General features: G+C 40.0%; 2 protein-coding genes across 3 annotated transcripts; one reads left to right on the top strand and one right to left on the bottom strand.

Annotated features, from left to right (window-relative positions):
• Window positions 1-411: 411 nt before the first annotated feature.
• RB195_006581 (uncharacterized protein) lies at window positions 412-5,381 on the top strand (the record flags this gene model as incomplete). Of its 2 annotated transcripts, XM_064179752.1 has the most annotated exons (16): window positions 520-554; window positions 666-753; window positions 1,328-1,436; window positions 1,495-1,563; window positions 1,615-1,778; window positions 2,295-2,399; window positions 2,864-2,973; window positions 3,286-3,388; window positions 3,456-3,561; window positions 3,622-3,738; window positions 4,099-4,181; window positions 4,238-4,352; window positions 4,778-4,838; window positions 4,932-5,019; window positions 5,077-5,265; window positions 5,337-5,381. In XM_064179752.1, the coding sequence occupies 16 exons, from the start codon at window positions 520-522 to the stop codon at window positions 5,379-5,381; spliced, it is 1,587 nt and encodes a 528-aa protein (XP_064036685.1). The 2 variants fall into 2 exon arrangements, with proteins under 2 accessions (XP_064036684.1, XP_064036685.1); XM_064179751.1 differs by having other exon boundaries at window positions 412-554; window positions 4,778-5,019.
• Window positions 5,382-6,343: 962 nt separating this feature from the next.
• RB195_006580 (uncharacterized protein) lies at window positions 6,344-17,838 on the bottom strand (the record flags this gene model as incomplete). Its single annotated transcript, XM_064179750.1, has 17 exons — window positions 6,344-6,485; window positions 6,544-6,725; window positions 7,397-7,508; window positions 7,939-8,018; window positions 8,074-8,188; window positions 8,355-8,450; window positions 8,507-8,613; window positions 8,666-8,746; window positions 9,347-9,451; window positions 10,856-11,023; window positions 11,902-12,048; window positions 12,119-12,237; window positions 12,580-12,724; window positions 12,868-12,956; window positions 15,605-15,725; window positions 15,776-15,958; window positions 17,674-17,838. The coding sequence occupies 17 exons, from the start codon at window positions 17,836-17,838 to the stop codon at window positions 6,344-6,346; spliced, it is 2,157 nt and encodes a 718-aa protein (XP_064036683.1).
• Window positions 17,839-19,131: the final 1,293 nt, after the last annotated feature.

The following is a 19,131-nucleotide window of genomic DNA, read 5'->3' as shown; positions in this document are numbered from 1 at the left end:
TGTTTGTGTTTAAATGCGTCGGCATCGATTGAAAACGGCTGGACCTCATTACTCAGTGGCTGGTTTCTCCATAGAAAATCGCATTTTTTTTACTCGTACTTGGTTGCTTCATAATTACTTACCATACTCGTTTTCCTTAAAATGTTCTCCTAACAAGAAACAATTAACACAAACAACTCGTGCAACTTTCTTTAGCGAGAACTGCAACTCGTACTAGCCGTCTTGAAACCGTCAGTGTTTCTTGTGTCGTTGTATTCTCTTTCACCCGTCAGATTGTGATCGGCGATATATCGAAAAATTTTCGTTTCCTTTAATACGAACTAGTCTCCGATTTTCCAGGAAGATGACACGGAGATATAAGGATAACGTTTAGTCTGTGCCGATACAGCACTTTCACAACGCTAGCACTTTATGAAATTATCACCAAGAGAAATGAAAGTGTTACTTGCTGCTGGCGTTTCAATCGTTGTTTTCTTCTTAATCATACAGTCTTCTTCGGGGAGCTATGTGGAGTCCGAAATGGGAGTCGTTCCGAACAAGACTGACGCTTTTGGGTTAGTTGTCGTTTTCCTATCATTATTATATTCCTTTTATCTATTTAAAAAGTGTTTGTGCTGATGTTGATTGACGTGTACTCATTGTTCCCACAACGTTTTTATTTGCAGTGTTGTCATTGACGCTAACACATCAAGTATTGAACAACACGGAGCAGCAATTGTGGGAAACGAGGCCGAAGAGAAACGACGTTCTTTGGTAAGAAGATTCACAATGCTGAAATCCTTGTTCTCCCAGTTCCAGGGATCCATGGTTGGCACAAAAACACTTATCTATCTCCTTGTAATATGAACGCACGTTATGATCTTTTTTGCGTGGTCCGGATAGCTCTCAGAAAAAGTCTCATCTATTTTAAGGGAAGGGTTTTTGGATGGCTTAATCCTTCACGAATGGTGGATTATAATTATTTATAAACTCATGTATGTAAGCTTAAGTAGAGGTTCGTACTTGTTTCGTCGTTCGTCGTTAAACTGCAAGGGTACACTATAGTCCATCTTACTATATCGAGATTGAAAAAAGTGGACCACAAATTTCTCCCGACGTCAAAATAACTGCTTTTCTTTTTCGCATTTTTTTTTTGTTTCTACACTCACACCGTCTTATTCGTAATAAAGTCGGACCAGATAGGATTGTACTTTTGAAGCTGTTCTAGCGCTGTTTGTTCGGCTTTTTTGTTTTTAATTTCTAAATAAATGGGACCAATCCTCATTATCAGTTTCAAGGTTTTTCTTTTCGGTTCAGAATCCTTTATCTCATGTTTTCTTTTTTTCAGGCAATCTTCTTTATCTTGTTTGTTCTGGTTTTGGCTATACTTATTGTACATATTTTAATCATTTCGAAGATCCATTTCATACCAGAAAGCTTAGCTATTGTGATTTTAGGTAACTGCTTTTTGTAGTCTAAGTGTGGTGGAACAGTAACTGTAAAATTACAATTTAGGAGCAGCTGTTGGTTCGATACTATCTTATTCAGAACACGATTATAGCGAAATAGAAGCACTAAGCCCCGGTATGTTTCTTGCTTCGAATGCTTTGGTTTTGGATTTTTTTTTAACTTCAGATATATTCTTCTTGGTTTTGTTGCCTCCAATAATTTTTGAAAATGCCTACAATCTCAACAAAGGCTACTTTTTCTCTAACATTGGTCCTATTCTCTCCTTCGCGATAGTGGGCACTGCAATTTCTGCTTTGGTGATAGGTTTCTGCATATACATTCTTGGTCAGGTGAATTTTATTGGTTTTTCCTTGCATTCGTGCATTATATTTATTCTTTTTTCATTAAAACGCTTCAGTATGCATACATCACTATATTTGTTCATTCCTGAATTATCTGCTGCACTGTAGGATTCACTATCAACAGAAAGCAAATATATTAGGATATCGCGTAATAATGTCTTACTTCGACTTTCTCTTCTTGTAGGGTAGTTTTTACTCCTCTAAGTTTTGCAGTCAAGCAGATTTATGAACGGCCATACTTGCTCTCTTCCTGATTTCGAGTGGATATACTCAAAGACGCTCTGTATGAATGAAGAGTTCCTTTCTCTGTAAATACAAATTTGATTTACGCAGAGCATGAGATATGAAAGCACGTTCTTCCATTATGGTAACAGAAAAAGATCAACGAATAAGTCTCATCTTTCTGCCACCAGATTCCCATCAGTCGCAGTGATCATGGTTATTACATCAGAGATGCGTAATACTTATCTTTTCCCACTTATGCGTTGTCAATCATTCTTTCAGGCTGACCTCGTTTTCGAGCTCTCTGTGTTCGAATGCTTTGCTTTTGCATCTATGATATCTGCTGTGGACCCTGTTGCGACTCTAGCTATCTTCCAAGCCGTCAAAGTTAGTTTCTTGGGTGAAAATTTTCTCATACAATCCACGTTGTATGAAGGAACGTGAATTCATGAGAAAATGTCTTAGTCTTCATATCACGACTCAGTTTCATTCCACGCCAATGTCGATTCTCCGAGTTTTTTTTTTTTTTTTTTTGAAAGTATTTCTCGTAGTCGCCTCTGTTTGATCATATACACTAACAATGCTACTAAAAAATACTGCTCATTATTTCAATTATACAGTTACCGAAAATATTAGTTATGCGCATTACAGTTTGAAAATCTCTTTAAATGATGACAAAGAAGAAGCATTATCTTATTTAACAGAATTTTCCTCTCGAGGATAATTTCTATAAAGCTCATGGCGATACAACGAACTAACGACAACGTCTTCATTGCTACTATGACTTCCTCCTTCGCATTTCTTTCTTTTAAACTAAATCCACACGTATAAAGAACTCTCTTTCGTTGTAGGTAGAAGGTTTGCTGTATATGCTTGTATTTGGTGAAAGTATGCTGAACGACGCGGTCTCAATTGTATTCGCAGCCACAGCTATCAGACATTCTCATCCACCGCTTAACAGGTATTAACCATTTCGATAAACTTGCGAACGGATGGTTCTTTATCTGCAAAACTCTTTGTAAACTTTTTTTTTTTACACAGTATGTGGGTGGCTTATCTTTAGGCTTGCATTAGTTAGTTTAGAGATATTAGAATTTAGAGATTTTAGTTGTAGATCACTCCAAATGGTCAGCTCTCAAAGAATTCTTTGCCTCTATTTCTACTTTCTTTCTTTCCAACGCGCACATACTCAGCGTTTAGTTGCGTCACAAATGACATGACTTATTACTTCATTCATTGGGGCTTACCCCTAATGTCAGTTTTTTCTTCACAGCCTTGGACCTTCCGAAATTTTATGGAGTGTTTCCACAACATTCTTTGCTATGTTTTCTCTGTCAGCAGTGCTTGGATCAGCAATTGGTCTCCTCAGCGCCCTGGCAAGTTCATCGAAATTTCGCTTACGCTTCTCTTTGTTTGTCACTTTAATATCCATTAAACTTGCAGCTTTTCAAACATGTCGATCTCAGAAAAACACCTTCGCTAGAATTCGCACTCCTGCTGGTTTTTGCTTATATTCCATATGGATTTGCTGAAGCAATGTCTCTTTCAGGTTCGCTTATGCATAATTTCTTTTCATTTTTAAGCAGTTCATTTCTTTATCAGTTTTCAGGAATCATGGCTATTTTATTCTGTGGCATAACCATGTCTCAGTACACTCAACAGAACATCAGCCCCGTGACACAAATCACCTTTCGCCAAACATTTAGAACAATCTCTTTCGTAGCAGGTGCGTTAATATTAAAAGGTCAACATGATCTTATGTCCGTATTTGTTATTTCCAAATTTAGTTCATTTTTTGTAAGAGTTGGAAAAATTCTTCTCAAGAGATTTGAATAATTTGTTAGAGAGAATGTTCATTGTTTTTCATTTAAAATATTTTCTCATATCGATAATAAGCACAGTGCACCCAAAAGTTAATTCTTTCTCGTTGCGTAGAAATATCAGTTTAAGTTATTACTTTCTGTTCTTCAGTCACAAACAATATAGAAGAAGAGAACAGTATCACTGTCTCTATAATTTAGTTGTAGTATAATGTGCAGTCTGGTATTTCCTAATCAGTTAAAGACTTATTCTGTGTTTTGTGCAGAGACCTCTACGTTCGCTTACATAGGAATGGCATTCTTCACCATTAAACTGAATTTCCAACCATCACTAATTTTCTGGTGTATTGTGAGTGATATCATTTTCCTTTTGTTATCATATAAAGTTAGCGCTGAAACATGCAGGTGCTGTGTCTCGTCAGCAGAGCGCTCAACATCTTCCCGATCTCTTACGCTGTCAACAAATGCCGACGAGAAGTGCAAATTTCTACAAAGAACCAAATTATTCTCTGGTTCAGTGGTTAGTTTAGACCATACTACCGATTAGAATAGCTGTTTCCATTCTCTCTTGATTTTGAACAGATCATCCTAGTTAACAAATCTTCTAATCATGCGCTATATAGTTGATGAATACCTGAGAACAATTTGTACCTTCCAACTGCGTGGTCATTTCTTCCCTCGTAACTCTCTCCTTCTAGTTAACTTTTTGTAATGTATTCCAACAATGCAACATATTTGTATGAACAAATATCTTATACTGTGATTCATTTCAAAAAAGTTCATGGGGCTTGTTCAAGAGTGACTAAATACACTCATCTTTGGATACAGTTACGTTTGAATATGTGTTGGCAATTAATCGATTTGAGATTTTGGCACCTTCGGTTACTCTCTCCTAGTGTCTTGTGTTGTAGCAGTGTTTTATTTGGAAGATCTTGAACTTTTCAGGAATGCGTGGTGCTGTGTGTTTCGCCTTAGTTTTGTACATGGAAGTTGAGAAGGAGAAAAAGTCTGTGATCTTGACCACAACACTTTTTCTCATCCTTTTCACTACTCTTTTCCTCGGAGGCACTGTCATGCCATTTATTTCTTTCATCAATAGATGCTATCCTGACGAAAGACCTCGTCGTAGAAGACGAAGTCTCCGGAAGCAGAAGGATGCTGTGATGATGAGCAAAACGCAAGAAATGGTATATAGACGTTTTCAGCTGGGCATTTTTTCCTTCCGAACGAGTATTGTTTTGAAGGCAATGTTTGGGAGCGACGAGTGGACTCCTCGAAAAAGTGATCAGTCCGATAGAAGCTCTACAGCGGCAGGAAGAATTATGAGGCAGCTTTTTGTCCGCAAATTCACTGCCTCTGAAAAGCAAGAAAACCGCGAGAAACTAGCTGCTTTGACAAGAAGAGTGCTACGAAATGATGACTCCGACAGTGAGGTGAATTTACTTAATCCTTCTGCTAAATTTCCTTCCATTTTTGCATTATTCAATCGGTGCTTCTCTTCAAGGTGGACGAATGCGCTCCTCATGCACCGTTAATTGGATCTGCTTGACATGTAATAATTGTGAGAACATCTCGTCCATTCATTTGCGCATCTCTCTTTTATTGAAATCTAGCGCAGTGTAAACGCAAAAGTAGTTAATCTTATATTTGAATGTGACAGAAATTACTAATTTCGAAAGACATGAACGATTCCTTTGACTCAATGTCGAATTATTAAAATAGATGTTTAACGGATATCTGAATGAATATTGTTTTTTCTATTGTTTCCTTTTACTTTTTTCTTTCATGTAACCGCTCTCGCTAGTCATTCTCTACCCAGTAGGAGTTTCCGCTGACATCCCTTGCCATATAGTACCATTAACAGCATCACTCTAGCTTTATGGTTTCCACAGGATTTTTTTCTCTCGTGGTTTTTGGCTCTTTTTTTGTCATTTCCTTAATGACCGTTGAACTGGCTGTTGAACTCTCACAGCTGTACCTTTTTTTCTGGATTTTTTTTTTCGTTCAAATTTCTCTTATTGACACTGACTACAGAGCTTAAATGCTAACAACACTTACATAGTACGAGGTTTTGTACAGTTAATTATGTAAAGTTCTCATGTAGTTTATAGATGTAATAAATCTTGTTGTAGCATTTCCGTATTATTAATGCTATTAATTATTTGCTCATTTGCATTTGCAATAAAAACACTGATTTGATTATCGGCTGGCCCCCGCAAGTCATTGTATAGGCCAACACGCGTTCCAAAAACCTCAACGATTACGAATTCCAGTAAAACGCGTTGGCGCAGCCCGCGTGGATTGCTACGCCAGTGACTTTATTCTTTTTAATTATTTGCACATGTACAGGAAAATATGAAAGCGCTTTCGAGTCTTATAAATATGAACACACAATATTATTAAGATTATTAGGTGACCGCTAAAAAGCTTAGCCGCAAAACTATGACTGGAGCATAAACTTCAGGATCAGCGGTTGTGTTCCTCGTATATCCTCTCGATATTTGCAAATTACTACTTCCTGAGATGAGCAGCAGGCATATCGAATCCTCCATTTCCTCCCACAAATCGCTGACTTTTTGATTTCACGGAAAATCCTACATCGTCGCCGGCATTCCAGGCGTTGGGAATTTTAAAAATTGTGTCCCATTCATCTCTGGAATGAAAAGAAACTTGTTTTCTTCTTGTTTCACTCAAATGAAAGAGCGCAGAACCTTGCTCGGCCTTGTGTCGAATATGCGGTGTTCACTGCTGGCACAGTGGGATCCAGGGAAGGTAATATGAATCGCCCTCCAATACCTGGAATCTCCTTCTCTGTTGCTCCGACCCATCGAAGCCGAGTGTGTCTTCCTTTTGGGACCCACACTAATGGTGGAATGGGCCTTTCTTCAATTATCTAAACGTCATGATACGCGTTTTATTATGAAGTTTGGTTGAGTTGGGTAAGCGGACTCCCTCGAAATGGCACGGTGAAGCTAGTGTTAAGGATCGAAATGGGACTCTCGCTAGCTCCGCTCACCTCTGCAGTCCGATTTGCTCACAACCAACAGCTCAACTGCATCGCCTTGAGCGCAGCCGCTTACGCAACTACGCCGAGCTTTAGCCTGTTTAGACCCTCTTATATAGTCGGATCAAAATCATGGAGCACGGTGCAGCTGCACAAACGGCTGTGTTCGAAGCAGCACGGTGAAGATACACAGTGGAATCAAGGTGAGACCATCGCTTACTGCAGCAATGAGTGGTGGTAGCAAGGGTCCCCATTCGACCCCAACCGCTACGCTCTACCGCACCGCTTCGAGCGCAACTGCTTACGCAACTACACCGTGATTCATGTCGTTTTGACTATGCTGCACATACAGACGGCACCGAAAGCGTTCGGGTCTGTCGCGAACGTCTGCAGCGACATCAAACACGGATACTCTTCTTTCTAAAGCAGCTACCGCCAGTGTGGTTTCTCAGTGCTCAAGCAGAACACCAGTACCCCTGTTCGACGCCGATGCGCTGCGTCAGTTGAACGCTTTTGAGCGCAACTGCTCTTCTTGTGTTTCTCGTAAGCAAATGTCTAACCTGTGACACTTTAGCATCCAATGGGTTGTAAGTTTTGCTTCCAAATAAGCGCGGATAAGCTTTGATTTGTTTCGCTGGTCGTTTGCCTTTTTGTTCTGGAGTCAGGATTTCTCTGGAAATTTCTTTGTGAATGAACTATGTTGTAACCACTACTTGTAACTTATGATTGGATAACCGAAGTCGCTCATCTACACATAGAAAGGTGGGTTAAGTTCAGGTAGCCAAATCCAACTCCTCTGATTCAAGATGACGTGGAAACCGACAATGGTTCTTTTCAAGCAGCTGTTTTAAACCAGTTCAAAGCTCTCAAGACGAGTAAAGGTACTCTGTTCTATAATTCGAATATATTAATCTCATTTCTGGGGATTTGAAATGAATTCACTAGGATTAACTCGGAGATGGTTTGACTTTCGAACTCTTACGTCCCTCTCAAAATACTATTTTTTTTTACAAGTGGACTAATGGAATGAAATGAAGTAAAAGACTCATCTCCAGAGGCAGATCTCTTTTTAGGGTAATTTATGAAGAGTACAAAAATCCACCTGCCGCTAAGGATCCCTTCAAGATTTCCGTCCATAAACAGAGGAGCAATGTTGGGGTTGTTTTGCAAATTGGTCAGCACCTAAAAATAAGTATCTTCCATGTTCAGTCCTTGTCAGTTCTACTCGTATAAATACCCTGGACTTCTTCTGGATAAACCCATCCGGGTTTCCTATGGCCATTCGGCGAATCTCAGCGTTGTTCTCCTCCTCAGGATCAACTCCAACTATAAGGGGAAGCATTTTGCGGGGTCTGAAAAGGAAAAGAATTGTCCCATAAGAAGATTAAGTGGATAAAAGCAGATAATTTGCGGAATAAAACAGGGAAAGGAAAAAATCAAGAAAAATCAGGACAATAGAGACAGAAGAGGAAAAGGGTTAGAATGTAGATTGTTTGAGTTGTATTTGCTGCTGACCACCTTGTAGGAAGTTTTCTTGGTATAAAATAGCCTGGCTGCGGTTTAGGATTCCGCATCAACGGCTTTGGTTCCAAGTACTTTTCGACGTCGTTGACTCTAAAATAGTTCATGGAAGCACGGACCTTCACATGTTGACTGACCTAGCTTCTTACCTGTACTTGATCTCCTTGAGTGCATTTTTTAGTTCAGGATTCCCACTCAAAGAATTGACGAATTCCGGTGATAAAGAGAACGGCGATCGCCGTATTTCGTTCATTTCCTTCAAATATTAGGTTTTCAGTCAAACATTGAGTTTTCCGAGTTACCCTCACCCGCTCTTCGTCATCTTTGTCCTGTTCTTCGAACGTTTCATGAAGACCTAGTACTAGAGCTGATTTCGTGTCAAGTTTTATCTGAAAATATGACTATTTAGATTTTATTCATAAGAAGTAGGTACAATGTAGTCCCCGCCAGTGGTCCTAAACGAGGTGAGCGCGAAGCGTCAGCCGCTGCGCACGGTCTTCCTGTGACTGTCGAACACTCACTGTTCGCGATGCGCGGCTCCAACCGAACTCACTCAGTCGGTCGAGCGCGTTCAGCACTGACTATGGATGATCCCAGGATGTATAAAATAATTCGGGTACGAGATATTCACATGCGAAAAAGCGCGGGATTCCTTGATGCAGCACTTTACAACTTTCTGTGAATGTAAAGCTCCTAAGATGCACCGTTATGCACGAAGAGCAGGAATACCCATACTTCCCTCATTTTTTACTGCACTCCATAACAATGTTTACACGATGAGGCTGGTTAAGGAGGTTTCTGTTGGGAGCTGAACCATCCCCGCCCTACTGAAATAACTCCTATTCTTCTTAAAAAGTCTGTCAAAGATGTGGATAGCATTCTGAGAAAGGGAGGACAACTACGCGTTTTTTGATTATTCATTTTTACGAGCGTTCGGAATCAGGCAAAGGAATACACAGTTGTAAAGGGGAATGAGACGACGTACGTACCTTTTTTCGAGTATCTTCTATATCATTTTCATCTCCAAGAGGCCTTCCGTGCAATGGTTCATCTCGCATTCGCCTGTAGCTGAGCGCAGATGCAATTTCCGGGTTCTGAATCGTAGAAACGAGGTGTCATTACATTTTCAACAGCACTTTGTTTTAGGGTTGTTAGCCGAACGTGGCCAATTTTTGAAAATAATTTAGGAATATTCACTTTGTGCATGGCTAACAACTGCAATGTTGACAGCACAGTATTTCAGATTTGTCTCCATAGGACCGCCCAAATTTCTATTGTTTTTCCAGCTGTATATCAATATCGCTTGCATTTTTATAAGCTGATTCCAAAACAACAATTATTTCACCGTCGCAACGCAATTTTTGAACTGATTCTGATCTGCTTCTTAGTTTTTTTGAACTTATCCGCCACTCCTATACAATAGAGCAGGTATTTGACTGGACTAAAAAGTGCAGAATTTGTTTTGACGCTTAAAATAGATGTTGCATTAATTATCTACTCATTACATTGAAAGATGAGGGATAAAGCGTCTGGCGTTAATCAATCCGCTTGGGATGCGCCCCCACGTTCACTCCAATTTAGAATCGTTTGAGGTTCACGAACGTGTAACTGGCCTATACAATGACTTGCGGAGGCTGACTGACCAGTCAAGTCAGTGTTTTTATCCTCCCAGACAAGTCTGGTACCAATTTATCTACCCCGGATGGATGAAAAGGTTGGGGAGGACTAGGGCGGATTCGAACCTCCGATCAATCGTGCGGGGAGCGGAACCTCTAACCGCTACACTACGGCCGCTCCATACATATCATTAAGCATTAATTATCTACGCACTATATTATGCATGGAAAAGCGCGCAGATATTTGCTGAATTAGTTGTCAACAGGAAAGCACGGTAGAAATAGTCAAAATTGACGGACTAATGAAAAGTCTTTGTCGTAGATCAATTATGTAAAAACTCGGGAGTTTTCGGCAAAGCTCCTGTGTGGAATTTATGCAAAAATTTTGGGACCGTAAGAGAATGCAGATTTTCTTGATTTTCTATTTTCGTTAGTGTCATTTGACTCACAATGGGTCACAACGGTACCTATGGGTCTGCAATATAGTCAACAAAGTGGCAATACATTTCATAATTAGCACCTATGATTCACACGTTGTATTGATTATAATTAACATCAATAGATCCTGAATACCATACATGCTAATTATGGTATGCGCTGTGCTCGGAGTGTTTCGTCCATCAATTATAGTCGGGTCAAAACGATCTGAGGTTTGCTACAGCTGCGTGGGCGCACCCTCGAGTCTTCGTAGTGGAGCTAGCGCGGTCGAAATGGGACCATCGCTAGCTTCGCTTCGAGCGCAGCCGCTTACGCAACCGCAGCATGCTTCATGTCTCTTTTACCCAAATAAAGCGATAATTTGGTTGGTATGATAAATAGTATTGAAAATTAGCATAAAAGTAGTGTTTTTATTTAACAGAAAAGTTATTTTAGTCTTCTCACTTCAAGCAGGGAACGGAGTCGAGGACTGCTATGCAACCTGTTCACAAGTCCTCGCTCTCCATCTTCTTCGACAAAACCTCGAGCAACATTGCCGGCGTAACCGCTGCCCTGGAGTGCAGCTCGTGACAACATCTCATAGTTGTACGGTACGCTTTGGTCCGCCGATTGCTGAAAAAGCGACAAAAATTAGGTTATCCGACCAAATACATACAAAAAAATGTTCTAGTTTGTGTTGTCGAACCATCTATTCTTCATCGTATGGCGCAAAACTGTGCAAAACGGGTTAAACCATTGGTTACTATTGGGAGAGTTGTTCATTAGCTGCTTAGGACACCTCCATTTAATTCGCATTTTTTCGTCATGAAAACTTTGCAAAACAACCAAAAATCTTTAATCTACGAGTCCAACCCCATTTCAAATCTTACCGTATACTTTTATAAAGGTATGCGATGAAAGATCCAGGGAAAAGGGAAACTAAACGAAAAGAAAATGTCACTGCATTTTTCCTACATGTACAGTACCACCTGAAATCTGCACCACCTCAGATTCGTGGGGTGATGCATTTAATAGAACAGGCATTGCTGCTGGTCGTTACTATCAAAAGTGTTACAGCTAAAGAAATTTCAGCTTTAAAAAAATCAAGCCAAAATAGAGACGTGAAGTCTGTTTTTTGTTGTGTTTCTCTGTTGTTTTTGTTGGAATAACATTTACATCACCGGGTGTGGTGGATCAAAGTTTTTTTGTATAATTTGCTGCGTCCTCTTAAGCCAATGGTTATAGTCGAGGTTGGACCTTCACTAACTACGCTCATTTCTTAAGTCCGGGTGGATCTAGCGAAGGTCCCATCTCGATTCCATCCGTTAGCTCGAAAACATTGAATGCAGCTGCTTACGCACTTTAGGTCGTTGTGACCCACCTATACCTCTCTTGATACAATGAAAGATAATTCACATTTACTTTATCTAAAACATCAGTATGCTTCCAATATAAAAAATGTCAAGGTGGCAATGTTCACGCCATTTTTTATTCTGTGCAAGCTCACCTACCAGAGCCATCCTTCTAATTTCAGCTGGTTCCGGCTGCGGTCCTCTCATTGGTTGAGGGATTTTGAATGGGTTTCTACCGGCAATCATGTTTGCGACGAGTCCCGGAAGAATCTGCTGCTGGAACTTCTCCAGTATTGCTTTTGCAATCTAAACACTCTCCGAATATTGCTTGCAGGAACTCATTTCTCTTGCAAAATACAGGAAAATTCCTCGAAACCTGCTCAGATGGATCTTGTGTTTCCATTTCTTTCTGGGTTTTAATCGCTTGTTCAAGACCTTTCAAACTGCTTGAAATTGGGATTCCGTTCTCGTTCAGCATGTCTATCAAGGGGTTGCCTGAAAAGGTAGTTTGGACCTAAACCTAGTCTGAACCTAACGTGTTTTCTACTTGTTGGGTCCTCACCAGAAGTGGGCACTTTTGCCTATCGCCGTCGTCGCGATAGTAGTGTGATGCTATGCTAATAAGATCGGATTTTCCTACGACTGTGATTATGAACTAATCTTAATCATGTACTGTTAAACAAAAAAGAATGGAACCCTTTTCAAAAAAACGTTGGTTTTCGCCGATGGCTTGACAAGCTAGGTTCACACAGTGCGTTCACTGGGGACTATAAAGTCAGCTCCTTTTTGGGGAAATTATTTCAAAGAAGGGATACACTGAGGTTGTTCTGTGCTGACGTATTTCGCGATGAGAGGTTTTCGTGCAGAAAATTCGGAAAGGTCGGTACTTGCCTGTTTTCGGCTGGAGTTTCGCCATTTCGGCTTGCTGCATAACCGCGTCGGCCGCGAGATCTTCCACTTTCAGTTTTTTGTATTTTTCGTACTGAAAGTTCACTGACCTTGTTCAGAAATCCTTTCGCTAATTTATTGTACTACAAATATCAGTACAGCTACGGTTACAAGTGAAAAGCAGTGACTGCTTGATTGAACTGATCAAATATGGCTGTAACTTATTGATACACGAACCTGTTCAGGATGTACTTTTTCTAAAACTTCAAGCTGTGTTTTAAACGCTCCCTTTGCCATTTCCATCTGTCCACGCTTGATTAGGGCGTCTAAAGAGAAAACAATGAAAGCGTTAGGCATAAATTACTCTGTATATTTTCTATTGAGAATGTAACAAGCCTAAAAATCTGGCGCCAATCTCTTCAATAGCGTGTCTGCTTGGGAGGGGTATAAGAGATCGCATGGGTGACTCTTCTTCCGAGTCATGATGGCGTCGGCCAGATACGGTGGATACTACAAATGTATCAGCGGAACTCTCTGAATCAAGCAAAAAACGAAGAAATTGAACGTACTCAGAATTAAAGCGGCCGCCAAAATAGGCGACATCAACCGCATCGTGAAGGTGAAAACGAACGGAACGCTGGATAAGCGAACAAAAGAGGGAGGCGCCGAGAGATCCGGTGGATCGGAAAAGGAATCCCATGATAGCAGGAAGTTTACGACCTCCCACCGTCTGTCACTGCGCGTTTCGGAGGATATCGATAGCTTCCGTTTTAGCACTGCCTGACCTTAGACGATCTCGTAACTTTGGGAGAGATGGTGAGAAAGAGAAAGAGAGAAAAAGAGAGAGAGAGAGGGAAATAGGCATTTGCTCTTCCTTCCCACGGTTATGGAAACTTAGATTGTTTGCAAGGGAAAAGAATAGGTTCTGTCCATTTTGAACCAAATTTGTAGCTTCTTCTGCAGAATTTATCATTGTGGATCATTCTGGCAAAATGTTTTCAGTGAAACGCAGACCATTAGCAATTCTTTATTTGCATTTCTAACACAATTCCTACCCGAGACGCATTTACAAGGGAAAAGCGAAGTGGTTAGATTAAAATGGTTACACGACTAGCGATATACATAGTTAAATCATCAGTAATTCTTTTAAAAAATCACAAAGAATGAAGCGATTTCTTTAACTTGGATCCTAGCTTACTGCTAAACCACCGTCACAGAAATAATGTACGAGGAAACTTGTTACTTGTTCAGTAACTTCCTTTTCTACTGGTTACAGGATGACAGAAACTGCAATTGTTACATAATTCTGGTATTTATTACATGAGCAACATTTCAGAAAAGCGGTTGTTTCTATGAACACAAAAAAAAACATTCAAAACGATATTTACAAAGCAAATGACTAGAGAGCATCGTGCTGAGAGCATACAGGCTATCTATGTATTTATGGATAGATCATATCCGAGGTGAGAAACGTGGCACGAGGCTCATCAGCATCCGCTCAGCGCCTAAAAGTTCAGCCATCTAAACTTTGGCGAACTTGAGGCTTCTTCGAATCGCGCTTTTTCGGACCATCACTAAAAACCATGCAAAATTATGATCGAAAGAGACACTCAGCAAAAATTCACGTGTTCTACCATCTTCAAGTTGAATCGTAGACATTTTTCGGCGAAACAGTCTGTCGGCTTTTGCAAACATCCACGGAAAGAAGTCCATCTCTAGCTCTAAATAGTTCATGGATTGGTTTCCATTTTTCTTTTTCAATCAGTAAAAGATGGGATGCATAACTGACTCCCATATCAAATTTAACGCATTTAATTTCCAATATAAGAGATTATTTACGGTGTAAATCCCATAGTTTTTGAATATGGAATAAAGAAGTGACTGAAAATACTGAGTGGATTATTAAATGTTACTGTAATCCTTAGGGTGGGTGTAGTGTAGCGGTTAGAGGTTCCGTTTCCTGCACGATCCATGGTAGGTTCGAATCCGCCCTAGTGCTCGTCAAGCCTTTCATCTCTCCGGGGTCGATAAATTGGCACCAGACTTGTCTGGGAAGATAAAACCACTGGCTTGACCCATCGGCTAGCCACTGCAAGTCATTGCCAGTTACACGTTCGTAAACCTCAAACGATTCTGAATTGAAGTGAACGTGGGGGTGCATCCTAAGCGGATTGATTAACGCCAGAAACTTTATCCTTTATCCTTTATCCTTTACTGTAATTCCTTAAAATTCTTATGGAACTGATGGAAATTGGCATTCGGATCATTTTCAATTACGTCCTGAAAAAGTACTTTCAAGTGTTTCTTGCTTATTTTTTTTTACTGCTTTCCTCTTTTTTACGCTGATATCTTTCTGTGATTTAGATAAAGAGATGTTTTGGGAACTATCGCACTGTTAGCTGTATAATCGTCGAATGTTCCAAGTTTTAGGGCTAAGCGTCAGGTTTCAAAAACTAACAAGTAAAATTTAAAAATTAGGGAGAAAATTGAGACACCATTCTCTGTTCCATAACTGTATCCAAAGGCGGATCCTCATCTTTTATGCAACATTTATTTTCGGTGTCCAATATTTTAAAAAATGGGAAAATTAAGAGAAGTGTGTTTTTGTAATAAATCCTTGCGGTCGTAGTAACCACTTCGAATCGATAATAACCATTTTCATAGCCAAACATTACTTTGGCTAGAGTTCTGTGCGTCGAGAAGGCAAAGAATAGAGGGAACCAACCAATCATAACATATCCTACAGATTCCCTGCATATTGGGATATTTTCCAGAAAAATGGTCGCGCTATATGGGTGATAGTTGTAGAGATACATGGAGCAGCTATGTACAAAAAGTAGGCATCCACCTTTCTGATATAACTGACAAGATTTGGTTTTTCTTCCTGCCTCTCTCACTTTTAATATTCCCTTAAATCTTCTCTTTTTCGCCAGCTTTTTCTAAAAATAATAGTTAAAGATAAAATGCACCTCACCAGTTTTCATAAGATCCGTATTTTTCACTTGAACTAGAGATCTCGTGTCTGACCCTACGCTCTTCATATTCGGAGGAATCTTTCGCTGATCGTTCAAGTGTGCAATCGACTTAATCAAAACCTATAACGAGTATAACTATTTTTCGAAAAGAATATCAAGTCAAAACATACCTCGTTACATGTTTGCATGGCTAGCAGTCTGCTCATTAGCAGTTCCTGCTGAATTTGTTGATCTTTGGCGGCCTGTAGTCGTACACCCTCGATCTCGAGCTCTTTTTCCAATGTGATCGTCGCTTTTGAAATGGCAGCGCTAACGAGTTGCTCTACCAACTGAGCGGTATCCGCATCAAAATTCTTAAAATAATTCTCAAATTAATTCAAATTAAATTAATTCGTAAATTCTCTGACAACATCTAATCATCAGCCGCTATGCTCCATTAACGAATAGTGGCGCACGGAAACACGATGTGCGTACTTCCGGCGCTGTGTTACGCTCAAAGTCCGCCAGCCGTAGTTACCTCGCTCTTCAAATATCCTCGTTATTATGATGGATAGAAGCAAAATGTAAGATTACACTGTTCAAACCTGAGAATACCGTGTTTTGAGCATTCGGAACATGCCTATTTGGAAAAGAAAACTAAGAAAAGAAGCGTGAAAGTCAGAAAAAGCTGCTTACTGCTTGTAAGCAGTGGAAAAACAGAGCTTCGATCGCTGGGACAGAACTTTTGGAGCCTCATAGATCACAGAAATCCTACTCAAATCTAATTATTACTACCTATATCGTATGTTTTAGTTGGAGCGCAGCGTCCAATTTCCCAAGGATACCGATAACTTTTTGACTCCTCATGTTGCCAGAAGATTTCGGAAATGGAATGCATTAAGGTTGGGACCGGAATTATTCAGCGGTAGCGGTCTCTCAATTATCGGTACTCCCATGATAGGGATTCTTGGTACATCACCTCCAGATGTCCGATTTCCTTCTCCACATATTTGATCCAGTATTTTGGTGGAGTACATTCATACGTGAAGGTGCTCATAGTTTACTGGAGTATTCACAGTTTCCGTCACCCAAGTTACCTCCTTTTCCGAAGAAAACAAAGAGATGTGCGTCAATCACCCGTTTGGATGACAGCACAATATTTAAATGCGAGGAATTTGGATGGAAATTGTTTGTGTTTTGTATAGCGTAATTGAAGTTGAAATTAAATTCTGAAATTGAAATCAATTTTGAGATTACTTGTGGTAATAAACAGCTACATATGGGATCATTAGGAGCATATAGCAGTAGATAATAAGAAAATGATTAGTTCAGTGTTATACAAATACTCAGAAGGTGGTTCATAGCCATTTTCTCAAAACCAAGCAAATCTTCCAAGATGTCGTTGACATAGACATCACATATATGACAAAAAAAATCATATTATTATTTTTTATTTACCAGGCAAAAGTGACCAATGCTTAGTTGCTGCGACTCTGCTCATATTTCGAAGTAAAAGTATTCTTGAAAGAAAGAAATTTTTATGAGTGCTTGTGAAATGTGCAAAGCTTTTCTTAATTGAAGCATCAGTTTCAGTGACTTGAATTTTTTTAGAACGGGCGAACGCTTCACACCTGCCGCAACGCACACTCCTTCTCTGTTTAGCGCGCACTCCCGCCTCCTTCTGCGTTACCCTGATCGATAGCGCTCGAAGCTCAGCAGGTTGAACACACTCGACAGTCCGATGGGATGAAGCGAAGAAGGTAAAGGGATTTCTTTTTTGAAAACATTGTTAACTAAGCTCTTAAACCCAAGAGAATTTAGGATCCAAACTCTGGTTTTTATTACTTGGTATTTTTTATCAAATGAAGGAGATGTTTTCTTAAGCCGTTCTGAAAAACACCATCAACGAAATTGCTTTTTGCTGGATTTGGAGACTGTCTGTAGGATTTCGACTTTAATCAGGGAGAAAGCCATTGACTGCAATTCTAGAAAAAAAATACAGTATGACGCAGAAGATAGTCTTTCCGAAGCATAACTTTTTAGTGTTTTTCCTCATAACAAAACAGAAAAGGGGTTTGAAGAAGTCTACCTCTTCGGTCTGCATCCCTGATTCAACATTCACAAATCCACGACGATCTGTGGGTGACAGTTGACCCAGTTCAGGAGCAGTAGAGTTTGGCTGATGAAGATCGACGTTATGGGGAATAACGGGTTGGGCATCTGTAAGAAGTGTCTTATTCCGACGTGTTCTCATGTTCGTGGATCCTCTGTTAGTGCAGAGGCACCCAGAGGCAGCAACTGCACGCATACTCATGATTATTGCATTTAGAAAGGTGTGGGAGAAGCTGGGATTCTTATATTCAGACTTTTTTTAGTTGTTTTAGCTACAATAATTAGGTAGCAAGAAGCGAGCAGGGCGGGTGTAGTGAAGCGGTTAGAGGTTCCGCTTCCTGCACGATCGCCCTAGTGTTCACCAAGCCTTTCATCCCTCCGGGGTCGATAAATTGGTACCCGTCTTCTCTGGGAGGATAAAAACACTGACTTGGCACATCGGCTGCCCCCGCAAGTCACTGTAAAGGCCAGTTACACGTTCGTAAAACCTCTAACGATTCTGAATTGAAGTGAACGTGGGGGCGCATCCCTAGCGGATTGATTAACGGCAGAAGCTTTATCCTTGTAATTAGTTAGCTTTGACTGTGACCAGAAAAAAATGGATGACTCTGATTGGGAATAAAATATTTCATTTCCAAAATTAACAGCAGTACACTTTATGGTCTATTGTCAACATTCTTTTTCAATTGTAATTAAGCGCGGAGAAGAAATAACTTCCGAAAAACTGGAAGAGAAACCAAAAGTGAAAGAGGCGTCTAAGAATGTTCTAACGATAAGAAACAAACTTGCAATCGAAATATCGTGATCGAAATTACGGTCCTCGGAAGAAAACCTGGACTTGATCATGATGCTAACAAGCATTGGCATATTTTTCATAGTTTTTGATTTTTTACGCATTTTATCTTAATGCGTATGTTTTTGTAAGAAGTTCTTGAAACTTCGAGAGAAAAAAAACCAGAGGGAGAATGGCCAAAGATGTTTAGGCGTCATCGAAAATTCCTTTGTTTTGCTTTTGTTGTTCTTTCTCTGCTGATTTGAGGAAAGAAGTATTCAAAATTGATGCTACAAGCCGAAGAAACGGCGAAAGTAACCATGAGTTCATGAAGAAGAGACAAAATTGCTAGAAAATCTTATCGAAATGTTGAGAGATGTTGTTTCTAGAAATGGTTAGACAAAATGTTCTATTTTGGAGCTATTTAAAGAAAAAATCCTCTAACCCTACTTACCTGTTGAGGGCGCAAATTGTAGCGGTGAAATTCTAACATGCCGTACTGTTTTATCTATAGAATTGCTCTGCACCGGTGGTAATGTTCGGCATCCCACAGGGAAACGGTAGCGAGCGAACTCTTTTTCGAGTTGTTTTGCCGTGGATCGTGCGGCGGCATCGCTTATTACCTGAAACTGCAGCGTTTGTTCATAGCTGGAAAAATTTTAG

The sequence above is a fragment of the Necator americanus genome, chromosome I (genome assembly GCF_031761385.1).
Source record: "Necator americanus strain Aroian chromosome I, whole genome shotgun sequence".
In the NCBI taxonomy this organism is placed as follows: domain Eukaryota; kingdom Metazoa; phylum Nematoda; class Chromadorea; order Rhabditida; family Ancylostomatidae; genus Necator; species Necator americanus.
Note: the sequence above shows the minus strand (reverse complement) of the source record. Positions and strands in the feature narration are given on the sequence as shown.